The sequence below is a fragment of the Acanthochromis polyacanthus genome, chromosome 17, assembly GCF_021347895.1.
Source record: "Acanthochromis polyacanthus isolate Apoly-LR-REF ecotype Palm Island chromosome 17, KAUST_Apoly_ChrSc, whole genome shotgun sequence".
In the NCBI taxonomy this organism is placed as follows: domain Eukaryota; kingdom Metazoa; phylum Chordata; class Actinopteri; family Pomacentridae; genus Acanthochromis; species Acanthochromis polyacanthus.
This window is the reverse complement of record NC_067129.1, coordinates 20127660-20149202: the sequence shown is the minus strand read 5'-3', so window position 1 is coordinate 20149202 and position 21543 is coordinate 20127660. Positions and strand designations below refer to the sequence as shown.

The following is a 21543-nucleotide window of genomic DNA, read 5'->3' as shown; positions in this document are numbered from 1 at the left end:
CTCAGAGACTAAAATAAGTACTAAATTTAAAGTTTTAGTTTGACTTTCTATTGCTCCACTGAGGACTGAGTGCTGTTTCAAGGTTTCCATGTCCTACACGGTCCTTTCTATAATGACATAAAACAAACTGTAAATTAAAGCTGAGATATGGTGTTTTGATTCAGAATCTGCTATTTTATTACTCCACGAAGGAACATAGTGTAGTTATTTGACAATGGGCATTGGTTTGTCTGTTTTTTAGCAATATTACTCAAAAATCGATTAACGGAAGGTCAGAAAGGACACAAGGACCAAGTGATTAGATTTTGTCAGTGATGCAGCTTAAAGTCTGAATCCATGGATTTGTTAAAGATTTCTGTATCACTGCGAGATACAGCGTCACTGTAACTATGACAAGTGAACACTACGTCAGCTGGCTGCTGACGATCTCTTGCTTGCGATCCAACTCCAAATCGACCATTGTGGACCACAAATTTTTTTGAAGATTTCATCCGTCGAAAATCATACAACGACTGAGCAGCCTTGGCGGAGTACTGTACTTCTTGTTTTTAAATTGAATGAGATCAAGCTCAGAGTCTGACGAGTTAAATATTTATCTGTCCAAACATTTTCCTCAGTATGTACCGAGTACATGCTACTCTTTCATTACTCTGCCAAGGAACACGGCAGGGTTATGTGACAGTCGGTGTTGGTCTGTCTGTCCCTCTGTTTGTAACATTCCTCAAAATAAGATTAACAGATTTGGAACAAAAAAAATCAGGAAGGTCAGAAATGACACAAGCACCAAGTGATTAGATTTTGGCAGTGATGCAGCTTATAGTCTGGATCCACAGATTTGTTAAAGATTTCTGTATCATTGAGAGATAGCGGTAGCCTAGCCGTGCTAGACAACCCACGGCAACGAATTTAATTCTCTGCCACGGTGGGTCTAGTTACCCTCCGTAAGGATTCTCCTAAAACTGGCCGGACGAATCACCATGAAGTGTAGAGTCAGAAGGCGGGCGTAACTAAGTGACGACAGAGGCGCGACTATTCTGACAGAAACAACCGGCGCACAATAAACAGTTATCTTTCGACTCGGCTTTGGCCACAGCCCTTAAAGATTTGAAGCTAAAATTCAACTTGAAAGATAAACAAAGGACGGCACTGAAGTGTTTCATTGAGAAGAAAGACGTATTTGGACTTATGCCGACGGGATATGGCAAATCCTTAATACACCAGTTGGCTCCGCTGGTTGGGAAGCTAATGGGACTTAGCCACAATCCGCCGGTGCTCTCGGAACTACGTCAGCCTATTCGTTGCGCTGATTGGTTGTATACCTACCCAATTGCTGCAGAGTGATTTGAAAGACAACCTTTTAGCCCGCCTCCCTCCCTGTCGAACGGCCCTAGAACCTTGTGCCTTCAGAACATGGGTCTTGCGTGGCTAGGCTAAGATAGCGGCACAGCGTCACGGTAACTATGACAACAAGTGAACACTACATCAGCTGCCTGTTGATGATCACATGATTGTGATCCTACTACAAAATGACCGCTGTGGACCACAAATTATCCTTCAGAAATCACATGACTGAGCAGCCTCGGCGGAGTACTGTGCTCTCTGAATGCTTTTCTTGTTTATACTGCATTTCTGTCTGTTTGTTTTTTATGTCTTTTTACTTTTACGCCACTATATTTATTTGGCAATTATAGTTTCTTGTTACTTTACAGATGAAGAAATTTAAAAGCTATTATTTGCATATAAAATACAGAGGATTGCTATAAAATACTGCAACTTACTACACCAATAAGTAAGTAAGATGAATCAAATTAGTTGTTATTGCAGCAACGATAATTGAATTTCTTTATCCAGTTTAACAATACAACACTGACAAAAAACATATTGCCTGCATAAGGCACATTAAGATACATTTGTACTTTTATTTGAATAATGTTTTAAAGTGACTTTAACTTGTGTAACACGTGATTATGTGTTACCAAATGCTCTGTTACCAAATGTAATGTGAAATGCTGTTTTTGCAGTACACAACTGAACATTATTAATACTCCGTATCATTTTTCTGCATACTTGTACTTTTCAGACTGAACATGCTGCTTAGAAAGTACCTTGGCCAGCAGATGGTTTGCTGTTTCCAGTCATTCCTCCAGATGCTTGTCTCTGCAAAATAAAAGAGAAAAATATAAGATCATCATTTTTTCAGCACCCAGCAAAAAAAAAAAAAAAAAAAAAAAAAAAAAAGAACAAAAAAACCCCGCACATGTGAATGCAGGAACGGTTAAAACTTTTCAGTGATTGTAATTTGTTCTTTTATACCTCCATGTGATTGAACCCATTTCCTGTGTTCAGGCAGAGGAAGCATCATAAGGCAGTCTCAGCGAACATGCTACAGGACAGTTTCTGCTCTGTGTGGGACATGTTGATCTATAATCTATGTTTCTGCAGCAGAGGCACGCTCACTCCGGCTGCTCCAACAGCTCCCAACTGTTCTCCCCTGACAGGCTGCTGCTGTTCTGCAACATTACAACTTGCACACGGCTCCCGAAGTAAGACAGCTTCCAAATGCAGAGACACTCAGCACGAGAGGTCTGCTGCGGCCACAACGTTCACATCTTGCATTTGTTTGCTTGCACTAAGAGAAATCTGTGTCTGAAACATGACATTTTCCAATTATTTACTTAACATTCTGTTTTAACCAACACCAGTATAAGAGCTTAATTCATACAGGCCAGCATTGTGGGTGGGATTTGATCTAAAGCACATTGTATTTCACACATTCATCCGCCCAGCAGAAATCATCTCTCCATCTCGTTGAGCTCAGCCTGAATTATTAATCCTGTGCTTTCAATGAATATCAAATGCCAAGGCAGTTTTGATGTGTGCGAGTCAAGCGGGAACAAAGCAAAAATAAAACCCGACATCTTCCTCCCCATGTCCCTGTGTGCCATCAGACAGCCAGCGGAAGAGAAACTTGTTTAGCATCGTGGCCATCTGTTTTTCTGTTTACACGCGGAAATCAAAGTGAGTCAATGCCGCTGGGAATCCCGGCCGGCACATCGCTGAATCTCATGGCTTGCTTGTGGTCTGGTATTCAGCGGGGCAGGAGCGACGGTGCCATACATCACACCTCCACCCACCACCAGCCAGCGTTCAGCCAGACAACCAGAGAGGACGTCCGGGAGCAGAGCTACAATAATGTTTGAGTGATTGTCTCGGTGCCCTGTGAAGATGCAGCACAATATTGAGAAATCAAGACAAATGCGCCGAGCTGAAATCAATAACCAGCTGCAGGTCACAACTTCTGAATGCCTGTTTCAATCATTTAGCTCCGTTTTTCTCATTTCCATGTCTCTCTTTTCTCTAGATCCATCCTTTTGGTCGATCTTCTAACGCTCTAAGCAGATGGACCAGAGCTGGAGACCCACCAACAGATATGAGCTAATCCAAGTTCAAAGAGTTGGACTTTTTTCCATATTAGGACACATTTCAGCTGGAGAATATACGTAGACATCATGAGGGGGCTAAAAAATCTCCCTGATCACAGTAAGAGGAGGTGTGGCTGCTTTGTGTGGATGTGGTGGGGGGGAGTGAGATTATTTTTGTCTCTCACTCTGAGTCGAAGATGGAGATGTAATATGTGATCTGTATTTATTCTATAGTAATGCAATAAAGCCTATAAAGCAGCTTAAAATAAACATATTTGATGAATCGATGTAGATTTTTCATCAGACACCATAGACTGAAATGTCTGAAAATATTATATATTCAGCCTTATTAGATGATATACAAAACAAATATCTGATTGTTAATGGTGTCAAATATTTGTGTTTTATAGCGACAATGTGAACATATCCACATTTTAAAAAAACTTTCTTCCATGGACAGTAGTGCAGTTTTCTTGCTGCCATATAGTGAGAACTTTACATAGCAGCTCCAGTCCTAATGTAATTCTCCATGGATTACATTTCCCCTCAGCATTCCCTTTCCTGCTTAATTTTTCCTCTCCAATGGCTGCCTCATCTCTCTTATTTCAGCATATTATTTGTTTTACTGTGCCTAATAAATGTGCAAAAAACAACCAGAAGAAGGGAGCATTTGCATTTGCAAATTCATATGAGGATTTTCAGGAGCAATGAGTGAATTTCAAATGAGATGTTTGTCATGGCCCGTCTAAGCCTTTGCTCGAGCTTGGCACTGCCTGATTCCCATCACTGTGCTCCTCTAGCAGCTGAGGAAGTATTGTTGCTGTGTTCGCTAGCAGCATTTCTAACAAAGGACTCAAAGTCTACATCAGAACTCTGAATGATAAAACAGGAGCTGCAGCAGTGCTGATGTTTGCATTTTGCTTAAAATCAAACACAACATAGAAGATTCCATCTGATATATGAAATGCTGCACAGCCAAGAGGATGAGTCAAAGACAAACTGTCAGAAGCAAAAGCTTCACCATGTCTGAGATGTCTCATGCCTGGTGGAGAGGTTTGTTCAGTCTTTGTTCAGCAAAGGGATCAGTACACCATATTTCCCTTAAGTTGGGCAAAGAAATGTACAGCAATGTTACAGCTGGCATATTCTGTGTGTCCTAGATATGTCTTCATCTTGTCCACAGTTTGAATGAAATAAATTCATACATGAACATGAAAAATCTAATCAGACATTCACACTGTCTTTTAAAGTAAGATTAAAGAACTCTTGTGTGGGATTCAGTGAATTTTCACTTTCAGGTTGCAGATTATAACCGACTCAGCTCAACTAACTTTCAGCCTTATGTGGTGAGTTATCATCTGGAGCTTACGGTGGCTAATGATAGCTGATACTAAAACACAGCTTCATTTAAATACAACTCCATCTATGACCATCATAAGCTGTACTGTGGGAGTCCTCAAGGCTCTGTATCAGAACCATTGTCCTTGTACATCCTTCCACTTGGCAGCATCCTTCACCTGTTTGAGATGTTATCAGCCTATTAAATGTCTGGAATCATCGCTGATCACTTCCACATCTATGGGCCAGGAGGAAGGAGGGCCATCATCACCTCATATCTACCCAATGATTGTGAATTTATTTATCTTTAGCATTACCGGACAGCGCCAGTACTTTTGACACATGATAGTTTCAGAGTTTTTGCCTTAACAGTGAAATGGTATAATGCTGATTTGGAACCAATGTGATATCCTGAAATTTAGTTTAATATACAGGAGAAAAGTAATTACATGTAGCTTATTGGCTTACACAATATAATAAAGATTGAGTCCTGCAGTCAGAGGTCACTTGGAGGAACTTATTAACCCGTAGATGTACTTTGAACCATGACAAACTTAGCTGTGATTCACATACATTAAAACCTGTATGTTTTGTGGCCAATTGTCCCGATTTTTCAATTTTGAATGCACAATAGTTACTCCGTCAAGGAACACGGCATACATTTGTCCATCTGTTTGTCTGTTAGCAGCATTACTCAAAAACGGACTAACAGATCTGGATTAAATTTTCAAGGGAGGTCAGAAATGACACAAGTGACTAGATTTAGTAGTGATGTGGCTTATAGTCTGGATCCATAGATTTGTTAAAGATTTCTGTATCACTGCGAGATAGCAGCACGGCTTCACTGTGACTATGACAACAAGTGAACACTACGTCAGCTGCCTGCTGATGATCACATGGTTGCGATCCTATTACAAATGAAGTGCTGCGGACTTATCAGGACTTATCCATCTGAAATGTTATAAGGAACAATTGATTGAATTGTGGGGGTGTTTCTGAGTCCCATCAATTCCAGCTGCCCGCTACTGCTATTTAGGTCACGTGATGCGGTACCTGTACATAACGTACGGTACACATGCATAACAGATGCCTGTGCTTAGCGCAAGGTAATTTTTTCTTAAATATTTCATCTGTTGGAAATGATACAATGACTGAGCAGTCTGGGCGGAGCACTGCGCTCTCTGAGTGCTTTTCTTGTTTCACTTGAAGTACAATGAATCTAGAGTCTATTTTGATTGCTGCATTTGCCAGTGCTGCCCCTTATCTAATCTAGCGAAGAGTCGTCTGGCAGTTTTGCATCATTCCTCTATTTGACTGTTTTTAAGCATTCGGTATCAAATCAGAGGGACTCAAATCAAATCTCGTCTACATCACAATGAGACAGCTAAAGACAGGAGGAAGTCCTAAAGTTTGAGGCTGATGGAAAGATAAGTTCTTTAGCCTGCTGCCTCCAGATACTGAACACAAATGATGATTCAGTAGTATTTATATGAGTAAAAATGGGTCAAAGGCCTGACAGTGATTCACAGTGATTCATGCAAGCATGAGCTGTCAGTGTAGCACATCTGAACTCAAGTGTCTGTCCACTTTTCAATAACCCTCACACCTGTCAGCTGTGACCTCACTTCCAGAATCACACATGACACTAAAGCTGGCAGGGACGCCAAGCTGGGAAGCTGCTATCATGGTGATTAATTCTAGCACAGGAGCAGATGCCACACAAGCTTTTGTTGTTTATAATTAGAAAGACTGAAGAAAAGGAGAAGTAAGAACGTTTATAGTACTTTTAGAGATACCACCACAGAAAAGCTTTGCAAAAATGGTTCACAGAAGATTTTAAACTGCAGTTAAGGGGAGGAAGTATAAAGAATCATGAAAGGAAGGTGAAATTAAATGATAACAAAAAAACGAGTCCCTTTAAAAGGGTGATTAGAAAGATGAGCTCCGGCCATGCTAAGCCTTCCAGGCTGGTCGTTCTCAGCTCTGAGGAGTCTTCTTAATCTATATTTGAGTGCAGCTATTTGGGACCTAAATATATTTAATCTATGGGCTTTGGAAGAACCAGAAGGAACCTGTAGTTCATGGTGGGTTAAAAGATGTGTGATGTAACAAGACGCCAGAACTATCCATGTGTTAAAGCTGCACTAAGCAGCATTTAATGTAAAAATACCAGCACTATATCCTCATATCACCACTCTGGCCTAACTCAGTGTGGCTGCAGCATCCCATCCCAGGGTGACCTGGAGTGTTCTCACAAATTAATTTCAGAGTACGGTGGGTGACAGGAAATCTCTCAGTGTAGCAGATGTGATGAATTACTGCACAAACCTGTCTGCTAAAGAGAGGAGAGTTGATATTCTGGCACCAATTACAGTGGGCTGCGTCCACTGGGAAGCTTCCATATAGTGCAGTATTCAGAGGTGGTTTCCCGAATTCATACTGAACACATAACTGCTATTTGGTAGATGAATTATTTATGAGGCGTTTGATTTAAAATTTCAGATCTTTAGACATAAATTATTTTCATTCTTTCCAACCGCCAGCAGGGGGTGAAGTTAAATTGTATAGAAGTCTATGAGAAGAGTTTATGGTTTCAGTCACTACACCACCAATACAGCAAGCTGTTCACTTAGTAAATCATGGTCCCATTCAGAGCAAAACCAACAATAAATCAGGGTGTGATGGCTACCCTGTGATTGCCAAGTCACTACCTTGTTGGTGGGTGTAGTGTCCTTGAGGTCTGAGTCAGAATTACCCCTCAATCATCACATCCAGTCTCAAATTCTAACCTCAGGGCTTGTATTTATTGCATTTCTCATGTAAAGCTCAATAATCACCTGACAGTAGTTTTAATGTTGTGGCTCATCAGAGTCAAACAAACAGGATTATTAACCCTCAGGCTTTAGTTTAAAAAAGTTACACAGAGGTCCTCAAAAACAAAAATGTCAGCTTCAAAAGCACTGTCAGGAAAATATTATTTATCAATATTAATATATCAATAACAATAACAACAACAACAACAACAACAACAATAATAATAATAACACCACTATCCATAACAAGAAAAATATCTGGCCAAAAAAAAAATTGTCCACTTCCAATGACATTTTTTTTTCATTATAAGGATTCATCCTCTGAACTTTCTAGATATCACATCTATAATGAATTCTATGACAATCCATCAAAAGCTGGCTTGGCATAAAGCCAGAAACAGAAACTTCATTGACTTCCATTCAAGCTTTGAATATTTCCTTCATGATGAGTTTAACTCACTGAACAGATCCATTTCCACATCGCCATCTATATTTTCAGTAATACACGTGCCGTGACAGGCATTTCTAACCTGATGTATCCTGCAGCACAAAACACCAACACAAATCCCGAGCACCAGACACTTTTTCAGCTCTGCCAAACGGCACAGTTCCTCATTAGGAAGCTGGACGAGAGAAGACCATGAGTCTCACACGCCTTCAGTGCCAGTTTCATGCTGAGCTAAACTGAATCCATCGCTGTGCTGTTGGCTGGTGTGAGAGGCAGCTCGTGATCAGCTTGTGCAGGGATGTTGTGCTGTCACAGTCTCTGAGGAAGAACCACAGTGTTTGCTGCTTCCAGTCCCATATGCTCGAGACAGAGGGAGCTTGACAAATGGATGGCAGCGATGATAATTATGTCGCTAATGACGATGTCCTTCTGTACAGCGTGGAGTGTGCGCCCCAGTCTGCGACGGTTGACTAACACAGTAAAAAAGCTGAATAAACACTTCAATGTTTATTGTGTTCACCCTTGAGCTGATGGATCAGAATCCAGCATGATGTGATGTAGGACTGTTTCTATGTGTGGCTCTGTACAATACTCAGCTATGAGACATCTAGTGACTGTGACAAACAGCATCATTGTGATTCTACCCAAGAAAACATGATGGATCATTTATCATTACTTAACCTAAAGGTTATATGGATAAATCTGGTAGCTTATATTTATCCAAAACATGTCTTGTGTGGCTGTCTTTTGTGGCTACTGTTGCTGCTTATACACTGATATGAAACTTGGACGTTGAGCATCCAGGGGCTGAAGATCCTACAGAGCAGGGGTGTCCAACATGTGGTCTGAGCGCCAAAAACTGCCCACGAGAGGGTCCAATCCGGCCCACGAGACGACTTCAGAAAGTGTAAAAATTACAGAGACGACATTAACTGCAAATTGTAAATTTGTAAAACTCTAAATTTAAAACAAATTTTCGACCATGACAAGTTGTTTTTATCATAAAATAGAACACAATATTGTTCATTGTTCTTTTGTCATTTTGTTTCTCATTTTTGGAATATGTTGTCTTGTTTGTTGCCTTTTGTTGTCTGATTTTTGTTGTTTGTCTCACTTTTTTGTTGTTTTGTTTCTCGGTTTCGTGTTTCCTTTTTGTCTTTTGTCATTCTGTGTTTCCCTTTATTCGTTGTTTTTTGTACTGTTTTTGTCATTTTGTGTTTTGTCTCACTTGTGTTGTCTATTTTTTGTCATTTTGTTTCTCATTTTTGTCATTTCTTCCCTAATTTTTGTCATTTGGCCATTTTTTGTTGCTTTCTAGCTTTTTTGTCTACCTTTTTGTCTCTTTCTTTTTTGTTCTTGTGTCATTTTGTGTCTCATTTTTGGAATATTTCGTCTTGTTTTGTCTGACCTTTGTCGTTTTGGTCATAAAGTAAAAACACGATATCATTCAGTTTGAGATACCTGTGACTAAATGTTTTGTCCCTTTGTAAACTGTGATCTTTAGGTTTTAATGTGTAAATGATAACTGAGGCATAATGTTTTATGCCTGAAATTTCAGGATGTTCATAATGTTTTGTAAAAGATAATTCCTTAAATATGAACATTCAGAATGTAGTGTTTTGCAGTAAAACAAAGGGAAATATTTGGAGCTGTCGTTATTTATAGATTATTATGCTTTGATTTTACTGGTCTGATCCACTTGAGATCAAATTGAGCTGAATTTGGCCCCTGAACTGAAATGAATTTGACACTCCTGTTTTAAAGAATCTTCAGGGGTTGAAGTAAAGTATATTGAAATATAGGAATCTTCTGTCCGTGCACAGTCACATTTAAATAGCTGAGTTAATTTTATTGCATTTTTACTTTTTCTTTTCACTGATTTGAGATGCTATTGGTGCAGAGTGCATCCACGCAGATGAATTATATACAGCTGTCGCTCTGCAGCAGATTGGCTTTCAGCATCAGCAGAAGGTCAAATTTGGATCCACACAGACAGGATGACTGCAGTTTCTTGCTTCTATCACTGCTTTCTTATGTCATGCTCATATATTTTCCCACATTCATCTAATAAAACTTTACCCTGGCATGAGGCTGGTGTGGACATGGATTGGATTGGTAAAATAAATAAATTACCTTCCCAGTGTGTGGGAGGGCTATTTTTGGTTCTTATGGTAGCTCGGGCTCCCCAGAGAGACTCCATGCTGCACTCAGGATCTATTAACAATTTAACGAGGAGACAGCAGAAGTAGGTCACAGACAGCTCATCCCAGCACCATTACAACTCCAGAGCAGTTTTCCCACCACCAGACTGGAAACGAGGATGACAGTGTTGAATGAGTGACACCACTGAGGGATGATTGACTGACAGAGCAGCGTGATGCCACAATGACGGACTGCATTCTTGTTCCTCTCTCATGAAATAACCCTCATTAGACACTACTTAACATCATTGTTTTTGAGAGATTTTTTTTTAAAGTAACCTACTATTAGTCATCCTATACAGTGTATAGGATGTCTAACTGGGATATTTACGGCTCAGCTGGAGCAAAGTTAAAAACTGAACTTCGTTGGTGAGCAAAACATCCGCATTTACAGCATCAAAGACCCAAAACGAGATCAATAACCTACAGACAGCACTGAGGCTCTGTGAAAAACTAACATCAGCTCATATTAACAAAAGTAGAAGCACCAGCTACACCAGCAGTTTAGTGTTCAGCACGGTGGGTTCCATATGATGTATACGTCTTCACTTAACATGGTAACAAGCTAACAGGCTACACCTGCTGTTAGAAGACCAAAATGAAAGTACCAAATTACGACTTCCCAACCTTTTTTTAACTTGACACATCACTGAGCAGCAACCCTCTTCCTCAACATCATCAAGTCAAATAAACTAAGAAGAATGACGAATGAATATTTGATGTACACGGAAATAAGCATAAGCATTTCATCCATGTTGGAGTTTGTATGGTTACTCCACCAAAGAATGCAGCGGAGTTATATGACGATCGGCATACATTTGTCTGTCTGTCTGCAATATTACTCAAAAACGGGCCCACGGATTTGGATGAAGTTATCACAGAAGGTCAGAAATGACACAAGGACCAGTTGATTAAATTTTGGCAGTGATGCAGCTTATAGTCTGGATCCACAGATTTGTTAAAGATGATTTCTGTATCATTGCGAGATTCCATCACAGTGTCACTGTAACTATGACAACAAGTGAACACTACGTCAGCTGCCTGCTGACGATCACATGATTGGGATTCAACTGCAAATCAACTGCTGTGCATCACAAAATTTTTAAAGACTTCATCCGTTGGAAGTCATACGACTGAACAGCCTTGGCGGAGTACTGTGCTCTCTGAGTGCTTATCTTGTTCTAATTTTGACACCAAGATTTTTATTTTTACTACATATATATTGCTTTCTTGATTACTGATAGTCAATATCAGTAGCCCTGAAAACTGCAAATAGGGTAAATATTTAAAATTCACCAAATAAATAATACAACAAGAAACATACTCAAAGAGTGCCGTACCCCATCAAGGCCGCTCAGTCATTGTATCATTTCCGACGGATGAAATCTTTAATAAAAAATTACCTTGCGCTGAGCACAGATGTGCGTTATGCATACATTATGTATGGATACCGAATCATGTGACCTAAATATGTAGTGGGAATTGATGGGACTCAGAAACACCCCCAGAGTTTCATTTATTGTTCCTTGTACCATTTCCGACGGATAAGTTCCGATCAATCCGCAGTGGTTGATTTGTAGTAGGATCTCAATCATGTGATCATCTGCAGGCAGCTGACATAATGTTCACTTGTTGTTACAGTGATGCCATGACGACATCTTGCATTTCAGAAAGACTATATGACTATAAGCCACATCACTGCCAAAATCTAATCAGTTGGTCCTTGTGTCATTTCTGACCTTCCCTGAAAATTTCATCAAAATCCATTATTCTGTTTTTGAGTAATGCTGCAAACAGACAAACCTACGTCAATCGTAACATAACTTCACCGTGTTCATTGCCTGTCACAGAGCCAGAGTTCTGTTCTGATCTATTTATGTAAAATTACAAATGCCAACAGCTTTCTGTTGGACATTTTAAATTGTTACAGGAGAATAGAAGGAGAGAGATCTGTAGGGAGATGAAGCTAACTACCCACACTCATAAGTACATACTTCACACTAAGAATATGCACAAGTGTCTGAGGCTAGATTTGTTTTCAATCCGACTTCAGTATTTCCATATTTATTACGGAGATGAGTAACATTCTTCCTGTGTGAAATAAATGAGCTAAACTACGTCATTCTAACAATCTCGCAGTGTGTAGTTCAGAAGGTTGTCACTGTATAGTCACAGTATATTATCAGCTGCCAAAACCCATTAGTACACGACACGCTGCACAGGCAAAACAGCTTCCTAATGAACACTGGACTCCAGTGGATGTTTGACGTTTCAGCCTCATTAACTGCCCACAACAAAGCAGCCAGAGACAGTAGTGTAGCATTATTCAACATCTGTCCGCCCTGAAATCGTGTTCCTGACAAAAAAAAGAGAAAGAAAGCAAATGACAGAGGCTGTCTGTGTGACAGTGGAATATTGGAGGTGTCCTGTTCTTTTGCACAAGAATTGCAACATTTTCTGTAAGTGAGTACATGACAGCTCTGACTTGAAATTAATTGGTTGTATTAATCATGAAAACAGTTTTCAGAAAGAAAGAGAAGGAAGTAAAAAGGAGGCACGATCACAGTGGCTCTGCAGTGACTGAGAGCATAAACGTTCATTCTGACCTCCCTCTATGAGGCATGTTAAAACAGTAACAGTTATCTTTGTAGGCTGACTGAGTTTAAGAGTTAAAATGGTTAATGTAGGGATCAAAGAGGTCTGCTTTTGTTTCTGGTATGAAAAAGTCACTTATGTTTCTCCAAGCCTTTGACAACCAGCTGCAGAGTTCAGACTAACAGGTTTGGACACTTTTCTCTAGGCACGTTTAACTGCTCTTTCATTCACCTTAAAATACATTTATTTAATGATACAGGAACATCAGCTCAATGCAGAATTCAGAAATCAGTAATATTTGATCACACCATCCAAACTACAAAAGACATTTTACTCCTGGGCTGCACAGTGGGTTGGTGGTTAGTACATTTCGCCTTGCAGCTATAAGACCCCTGGTTCACATCCCCGCCTTCCTGGGATCTTTCTGCATGGAGTTTGCATGTTCTCCGTGTTCAAGTATGGGTTTTCTCTGGGTTCTTCAGCTTCCTCCAACAGTCTAAAAACATGCTGAGGTTAATTGGTGACTCTAATTTGTCCGTAGGTGTGAATGTGAGTGTGATTGTTTGTCTCTATATGTAGCCCATAAGTCACCTTCATCCAGCACCCCTGTGACCCAAATAAGGATTAAGTGGTTTATAGATAATGGATGGATGAATTATTACTCCCTCACCAACAACATCCAGCAGACATTGTTGGCTTTGAGATTTCAATTCTTGCGATTTCTACTTCTGTCCAACACAATGGAAGTAAATAGAACCCCCTCTAGGTTTATTGCAATATAAGAAAATTAGACTTTTCCAATTCTAAAGATGGACTATGTTTCCATTGAGCCATTAGTCTGGAAAAGACAAGACTCTCTGCCAACAAAAAAAGAAAAAGAATTTAAAAGATAGAATAGTAATTTCAGCAAATGGTCCAAAACAACCTGTCACGCCCTCCTGCTCCAGTGGGCCAGCTCATCAGTTCAATGATGAGCGGCTGTGCTCCCTGCACAGCCGCGGCATAAGCCCGACTCCCCTCACAACTCACCGCCGGTTCATTGTTCCATCATCCATGCTCCATGCTCCATCATCCACGCCACGACGCACTCAGCTAAACCCTGCACACCGTTCCTCATCTCCTGCACGCCGCTTTCTGGACTCAATCTCCCCTTTGGACGTATTACCTGTTTCCCTGCCCTCGCCACCTCTTTCCGTCTGCTCCAGCTGTTCCGCCCGCTTCCTCCTTCCCAACCCAGGACTTCCGTGAGTCTCCCTACCCCGTAGTTTGGTTATTGTTTTATGTTTAGTTCTACTCGGCCTTCAGGTCCGCCCTTAGTTTAGTTCAGTTTACCTCTCCTCCCGCAGTTTCCCCCCGGCTTCCTTTATTCAGTGTTTTCTGTTCGTATTCATTCTTATTTTTTTTTATTAAATCTTTATTATTCTCACCCACTTGTCTGTGCCTGCTGCTTGGGTTCACATGCCTGATCATGACACAACCTGCTAACATTTAGATGGAAGTTCATCTCTGCATGTTAAAGTTACATATTTAGATTTTGTTTTTACATAGAAAATGATCACTTTTTGACTTAAAATGTAACCATTTCATTGCTTCCCTGCATCTTTACTCTCCTCTCCCCACTCACTGCAGCTCTTGCACACCAGCTCACCCATCACTATGTTCCAACTCAGTAAAAATACTCTACACTACACAATACTAAGTTATACTATTGGAGTAATTAATTTATTCACATGTCTGAGCTGGAAGCTGATTCCTGAAGAAGAACAGTCCAGAATCACCTTGTGTTTGAAACTCTTCTGTCTGAATCTGTGTTTCTAAGACTGTCATCATTACGCTGGAGTTTAAAGGGGGAAATCTCTCGTTATTTTGTTCATGATAAAACTTCACCAGTCTTAATGGTCGTAGTGTTTTAGATTTACTTCCACTGTGTTGGTGTGAAGGCTTGGTCAAAATCTTCCAAAGCTTTATCCAGCAGCAAACATCTCTCTCATTTAAAGATGTCTAACAGCATCATTACAACATTAAGAACAAGCAGTACTGCTTCCCTACTGGAGTTACTGAAGTCAAACTAATGGCACAGCAGCATGGTTTTCCCAAAGGACATTAGCATGCATTAGGCAGGAGCGTGGGCCACCCAGCAGCATGCATCAAACTCTACACAATGTTCCTTCTCTCTCTTTTAAAAAGCAACCACAAACACTCTGTAGACATAATTAAAAAGTTCAATAAGCTATATATAAACCGCTCTGTTGCACAAGTTGACAGGGATCAGGTGCAGCTCACGATCTATCCTGTTCTCCAGGTACACAAACACCCCGTGGAGTCTCAGCTTCGGTTTGTGTTTGCCCACAGACGGATGGTGGGAATACGAGCGGCTGAGTGGTGTGATGAACCAGTTCAGTGATGAAAATGCATGGATCTCAAGCCAAAAAGAAATGTTTTGAGTAGGGCTGGAAATTTAATTTTGATTCATTAACTACAGAAAAATTAACTCTTTAAAAAAAATAATGCATTTAATCGCAGCTTTCTCAGTTCCCTAATTTCTGACACTTCAGTAACATTGATGAACAGCCTGTAAGGTGTCGGTAATGAACCTAAAGTCTGTTTGCCAGCCATGAAGAAGATACACAGGAGTGATGTCAGCGCGTAAGAAAGTTTGTGTTGAGCAGTGAAAGAAGACGAGAGCACATTGAGCTTGTTGAGCAGAAAGTTTTCTTTTAATAAACTTCCTGATGGCAGCTTGGATAAAAGCGTGGTTGAGTGCAAATTGTGCAACAAAGAGTTTACTTGTCATCACAGCGCTTCATGCCGACGGTATCACCTCAATGCAAAACATATTAGCACCAGAGCTAATGTTAGCTATGACAGTCCTGGTACCGGCTAACGGCGTAGCCATCCCATAATAGACCACAAGACTTTGAAAGTGTTTTAGTTTTCAAAAGTCTTCAAATGTTGTATATAATCGCTATAATTGCACTTTAAGTTTGCAGGGATCTATGAATGTAGTAAACAGATGAAAAATGGAGATAAATACAAATGAAACATGAACATTTTTGTTGTTTCACCCTGTAAAGACTGGCCTACCGGTAAATAGACAGAAAATTCAATGTTTTTTTAACTGAGATGTTTATTAACCTCTTTAACAAAATCCAGAAAAAAAATTGCCATATAATTTTGTTTATAATATATTTTTTGTATCACATTTGATACATTGGACAGTTTTGGCAACTTCTTGCTCACAACAATGTTGATTTTAGAAATAGAAATTAGTTTTGTCCTAATTATTTAAGTACTTATGTTAATGAGGTAGAGGTCTCAGAAATTCATGCATCAGATATGATATAAATGGTAGTATGTGTCTATTCACTGATTCAGTCATCAAGCAAAATTTATTTGAATTGAAAAACTTTGCTTATTATGTCAAATACTGCTTTTGACAAAATGAGATTGTGATGAATTAATTACAAAGCCTCTAATTAATCTTGTTAATCACATCCTAACACTAGCTTTGAGATTGTGAAATTTTGTTTTTATTGCTAATTTCTTCTTATAAAAACATCCCTATACAGCTGTAATTATGATTTGAGTGCCTTTAGCTGACTCCTGTTTTAATCAGATAAAGGTTAAGTGCACAGTTTCCTCTTCTAAGTCGGGGTAAGGTGTGCTACTGTGCTGTAAATTGGAAAGGGAATAATCTTTGTAAGGCAGCAGATTGAATCGAGCAGTGGTCTCCAGTGTATTATAAGGCAGAATGTGAATGTTACAGCTCCCCTCTGTGAGATTATGTGCAATTCTCCTGAGAAATGAAGTGTGACATTTTAAGAGCCTTGGGGTAAACCTATCTGTAAGGTTCTGCGCAAAAGCTGATAATGCCACTGTAGCACTGATCCTGTCTTGACAGTTTAAGTGTAATCTTCTCTATTTGCTCCTGTGTTGACCATTCCGATCCCACTCTGCACTCGCTGATATTTGTCATTTTCCATCTGCAAAGCTCGGCCAAGGCCAGGATTACCCTGGAGGTGGCTTTACTGCCAGCGATGGCACCACCAAACCCTGCTGACAGTTTAGATGGATTACAGATTATTTCAGTGTAATCTCAGTTCATTGTTTAAAGCGGGATTAGGGTCAGTGTACACACCTCTCAACAAATCACAGAAATTTGCAGATTAAAATGTGTTCATATTTACAGTCAAGTGAGAACAGAAATCACATTAAATCAACACGGCTAAAATGATCTTTGAACGTTTCCTCCAGAGTAGCTGCAGCTTTTTTTTCTGATCACCACTTTGGTCCAGATCTCAATCACTTTATCAGCCTTCAGTCAGCAAAAAATGGGTTTTAAGGAAAACTCATCCCAAACTTTTCCCCACTCAGCTTACTGTCCTTTCTACATTGATCAGCATCTTTTAACACTCTTATCTCATTAAATTAAAAGGGCTCCAGTCCACTCTGGATGATGAAACAAACGGCTTTGCCAAGTAGCCGCCATAGCCACCAATCTGAGTGTAATTAAAGTAGGAGGGCAGGTGAACACAGCAAGAGACCACTTAAATGTTGCTGCACTGATTGAAGGAGCGGTCATCAGTAAAACAGGATATCCCCTTTAATACTGCCTATGGGCATCTCTCAATAATTACATTTTCAAACAGATTTTCAACAGATGACTAAGAAAATGCCATTTAATTATTCACACGCCGTACAGCCCCCCACCAACAAACCCAAAGTGAGTCATCAGCATAAAATTAAAAATGACTTTACACTCCGAAGGCCAGTCAAATCCTACAAAATCTAATGTCAAGCAGCACTTAAGCACAGTGTGCTGCAATTAACCTGCAGCTGCATGACAGACACATTACAAGAAAATCACATTTCCACGTCTGACTACAGAGCTGTGTGCATTAGCTTTTAACAGCTAGAGTTGTCCACTAAAACCCTTCATGTGCTGCACATTTTGACACCAAAAGCTGCCTCAGTTATGCTAATGGAATGGGAACACTGAAATGTCAGATATCTGAGAAACTACGGGATAAATCTAGTTTACTGCAACTTGACTTTTAATTCTGGCCATCTTCCTCTTGGCTATGATTGCATGCAACGGCATTTGGACACCACCAACTTAATAAGATGATATTTGGAAACGTGGCAACATTCCTGCGATGAAGCGAGCTGTCAGATGTTATCAGCAGACTGTGCAATGTGTTCCCTGTACAATGAGGAATTATTCATTACAGTCATGTTAGCTCCTTGTCTGCAGGGTTAGGAGCTCAGCATAAAAGATAAAAGTTTGTTTCTTTGCAAACCAAAGACTCAGCATTGACTTTTAAATGAAGAGTTGCAATAAACCGCATTTCAAGTGTGAATCAAGGCCAAAACAACAAACAAAAGAATCAATCCTTTTCTTTTAGTTTTACCTCTAAGTTGGTTTAGTCTGTTTGCAATATAATTTCTTGCTCCATTAGATTTCATTGCAGTGATGACATTCTCAGATCTCTGCACTTACAGTGTTATCATGGCTGATAAAAATGATGGCCAAACCTATGAAAATAAGACCCAAATTGGTGTAAACCTGAATTGTGCTTTGACACTTTCAAACAAAGTCCATGTAAAAAGGCCTAATTAGGTTAATATTGAAGAAGTGGGTTAATTTGAAGTAGCCAATCAGCCAGAAAATAAACTTCAGCAAAGATGCAGTCTAAACAAGAGTGGAAGCTGCCGCCGGCCTCTACAGTCTGCTCTGCTGCTCACTCACCATGTGACCAAAGTGATTTGAGTCCAGCTGAGCGGCAGTGACATCCTCACTGCTCAGTGCTCTCAGTGATGAGAAAGAGCAAAAATGAATAAAGATTTAACAAGCTGAATTCAGAAAACCTAAGAAGTTGTTTAGGGATGTTTTGTACAATCACTGAAGGTGAGTTGCAGCTGGGCTTTCATTTTTAAGCTCCCTCTGCCTCCATCTATCTCCTTTTTTTTTTTTTAAGACCAGTCTACCGTACTTTCACCATGCGTCAGCCACGTTTTCACTTTTACAGGAAAACCCAGACAGCAAGGAAGTGCTGCATTTTTGCATGGTGGGCACATCGGAGCTACCCATGTTCTGTTTATTATAGGTGCATCTCTCAGTGAGAAGCTGGGCAAAGGAGGAAATCATTATCTTTAGCTGAAAATCTGAAAAGTGGAACTGACATATCTTGGCAACCACACTCAGCTGGCTGAAGCCTTTCCACTGAGTGCCATCTAATTAAAGTTTTGTTGAACAACCTGAGGCTTAAACAGAATAGGAATAAGTCTCTAACAACACTACAGCGGCCACCAATCACACCGAGTCCTGTTCTCTCTTCACTGGCTCCCAATCAGTTTTCATGTTCATGTTAAACTACTGGTGCTAACTTTTAAGGCTTTTTATCACCAAACACCGCAGTATATTGACAACCTCCTTCACCCCAAATAGAGCTCTCAGGTCAGGCCAACAAAAATTATTTCTTGTCCCTCTAACAGAGTATAAAACCCGTGGTGACTGTGCTTTCTAAGCTCACACCAAAATAGTGGAATGCTCTTCCTCTACAGCTGAGATCAGTTGACTCCTGTGAAGCTTTTATGAGGCAGCTGAAAATGTTTTTATTCAGACAGGCTTTTGGTTGACCTGTAGCCGCTTTATGCTATTCTAGTTTTATTTTATTTGTTGTTTTTGATGCACTGTATTTTAGCTGTTGCTCCCCTGTTTTAGCAGTTTACTACTTTCATCATTATTACTCCGGCAGGGAACGCATCAGAGTTATGTGACGATTGGTGTCCGTTTGTCTATCTGTTAGCAACATTATTCAAAAACGGTCTAATAGATTTGGATGAATTTTTCAGAGAATGTCAGAAATAACACAAGGACTTACTGATTAGATTTTGGCAGTGATGCAGCTTATAGTCTGGATCCATGGATTTGTTAAAGACTTCTGCATCATTGCGAGATTGCATCGCTGTAACTATGACAACAAGTGAACACTACGTCAGCTGCCTGCTTACAGTCACATGATTGAGATCCTACTACAATTCCACCGCTAAGGATTTATCAGAACTATGTGTCAGAAATCATGCAAAGACTTATTGATTAAATTGTGGGGGTGTTTGAGTCCAATCAATTCCTGCCGCCCGCTACATACACACGTGGACGAAATTGTTGGTACCCCTCAGTTAAAGAAGGAAAAACCCACAATTCTCACTGAAATCACTTGAAACTCACAAAAGTAACAATAAATAAAAATTTATTGAAAATTAAATAATCAAAATCAGCCATCACTTTTGAATTGTTGATTAACATAATTATTTAAAAAAACAAACTAATGAAATAGGGCTGGACAAAAATGATGGTACCCATAACTTAATATTTTGTTGCACAACCTTTTGAGGCAATCACTGCAATTAAACGATTTCTGTATTTGTCAATGAGCGTTCTGCAGCTGTCAACAGGTATTTTGGCCCACTCCTCATGAGCAAACAGCTCCAGTTGTCTCAGGTTTGATGGGTGTCTTCTCCAAATGGCATGTTTCAGCTCCTTCCACATATGTTCAATGGGATTCAGATCTGGGCTCATAGAAGGCCACTTTAGAATAGTCCAACGCTTTTCTCTCAGCCATTCTTGGGTGTTTTTGGCTGTGTGTTTTGGATCGTTGTCCTGTTGGAAGACCCATGACCTGCGACTGAGACCAAGCTTTCTGACACTAGGCAGCACATTTCTCTCCAGAATGCCTTGATAGTCTTCAGATTTCATCGTACCTTGCACACTTTCAAGACACCCTGTGCCAGATGCAGCAAAGCAGCCCCAAAACATTACTGAGCCTCCTCCATGTTTCACCGTAGGGACAGTGTTCTTTTCTTCGTATGCTTGGTTTTTGAGTCTATGAACATGGAGTTGATGTGCCTTACCAAAAAGCTCCAGTTTGGTCTCATCTGTCCAAAGGACATTCTCCCAGAAGCTTTGTGGCTTGCCAACATGCATTTTTGCAAATTCCAGTCTGGCTTTTTATGAGTTTTTTTCAGCAGTGGTGTCCTCCTTGGTCGTCTCCCATGAAGTCCACTTTGGCTCAAACAACGACGAATGGTGCGATCTGACACTGATGTACCTTGGCCTTGGAGTTCACCTTTAATTTCTTTGGAGGTTGCTCTGGGCTCTTTGGATACAATTCCAACGATCCGTCTCTTCAATTTGTCATCAATTTTCCTCTTGCGGCCACGTCCAGGGAGGTTGGCTACTGTCCCGTGGGTCTTGAACTTCTGAATAATATGAGCCACTGTTGTCACAGGAACTTCAAGCTGTTTAGAGATGGTCTTATAGCCTTTACCTTTAAGATGTTTGTCTATAATTTTTTTTCGGATGTCCTGGGACAATTCTCTCCTTCGCTTTCTGTTGTCCATGTTCAGTGTGGTACACACCTTTTCACCAAACAGCAGGGTGACTACTTGTCTCCCTTTAAATAGGCAGACTGACTGATTATGAGTTTGGAAACACCTGTGATGTCAATTAAATGACACACCTGAGTTAATCATGTCACTCTGGTCAAATAGTTTTCAATCTTTTATAGAGGTGCCATCATTTTTGTCCAGGCCTGTTTCATTAGTTTGTTTTTTTAAATAATTATGTTAATCAACAATTCAAAAGTAATGGCTGTTTTTGATTATTTAATTTTCAATAAATTTTTATTTATTGTTACTTTTGTGAGTTTCAAGTGATTTCAGTG

General features: G+C 40.0%; 1 protein-coding gene across 1 annotated transcript in view; it reads right to left on the bottom strand.

Annotated features, from left to right (window-relative positions):
• pcp4a (Purkinje cell protein 4a) overlaps nt 1-21543 on the bottom strand; it is a 33332-nt gene that overhangs the window by 8554 nt on the left and 3235 nt on the right. The window contains exon 2 of the mRNA XM_022193302.2: nt 2106-2157. Within this exon, the coding sequence (XP_022048994.1) occupies nt 2106-2157 (52 nt within the window). The remainder of the gene's footprint in view (nt 1-2105; nt 2158-21543) is intronic.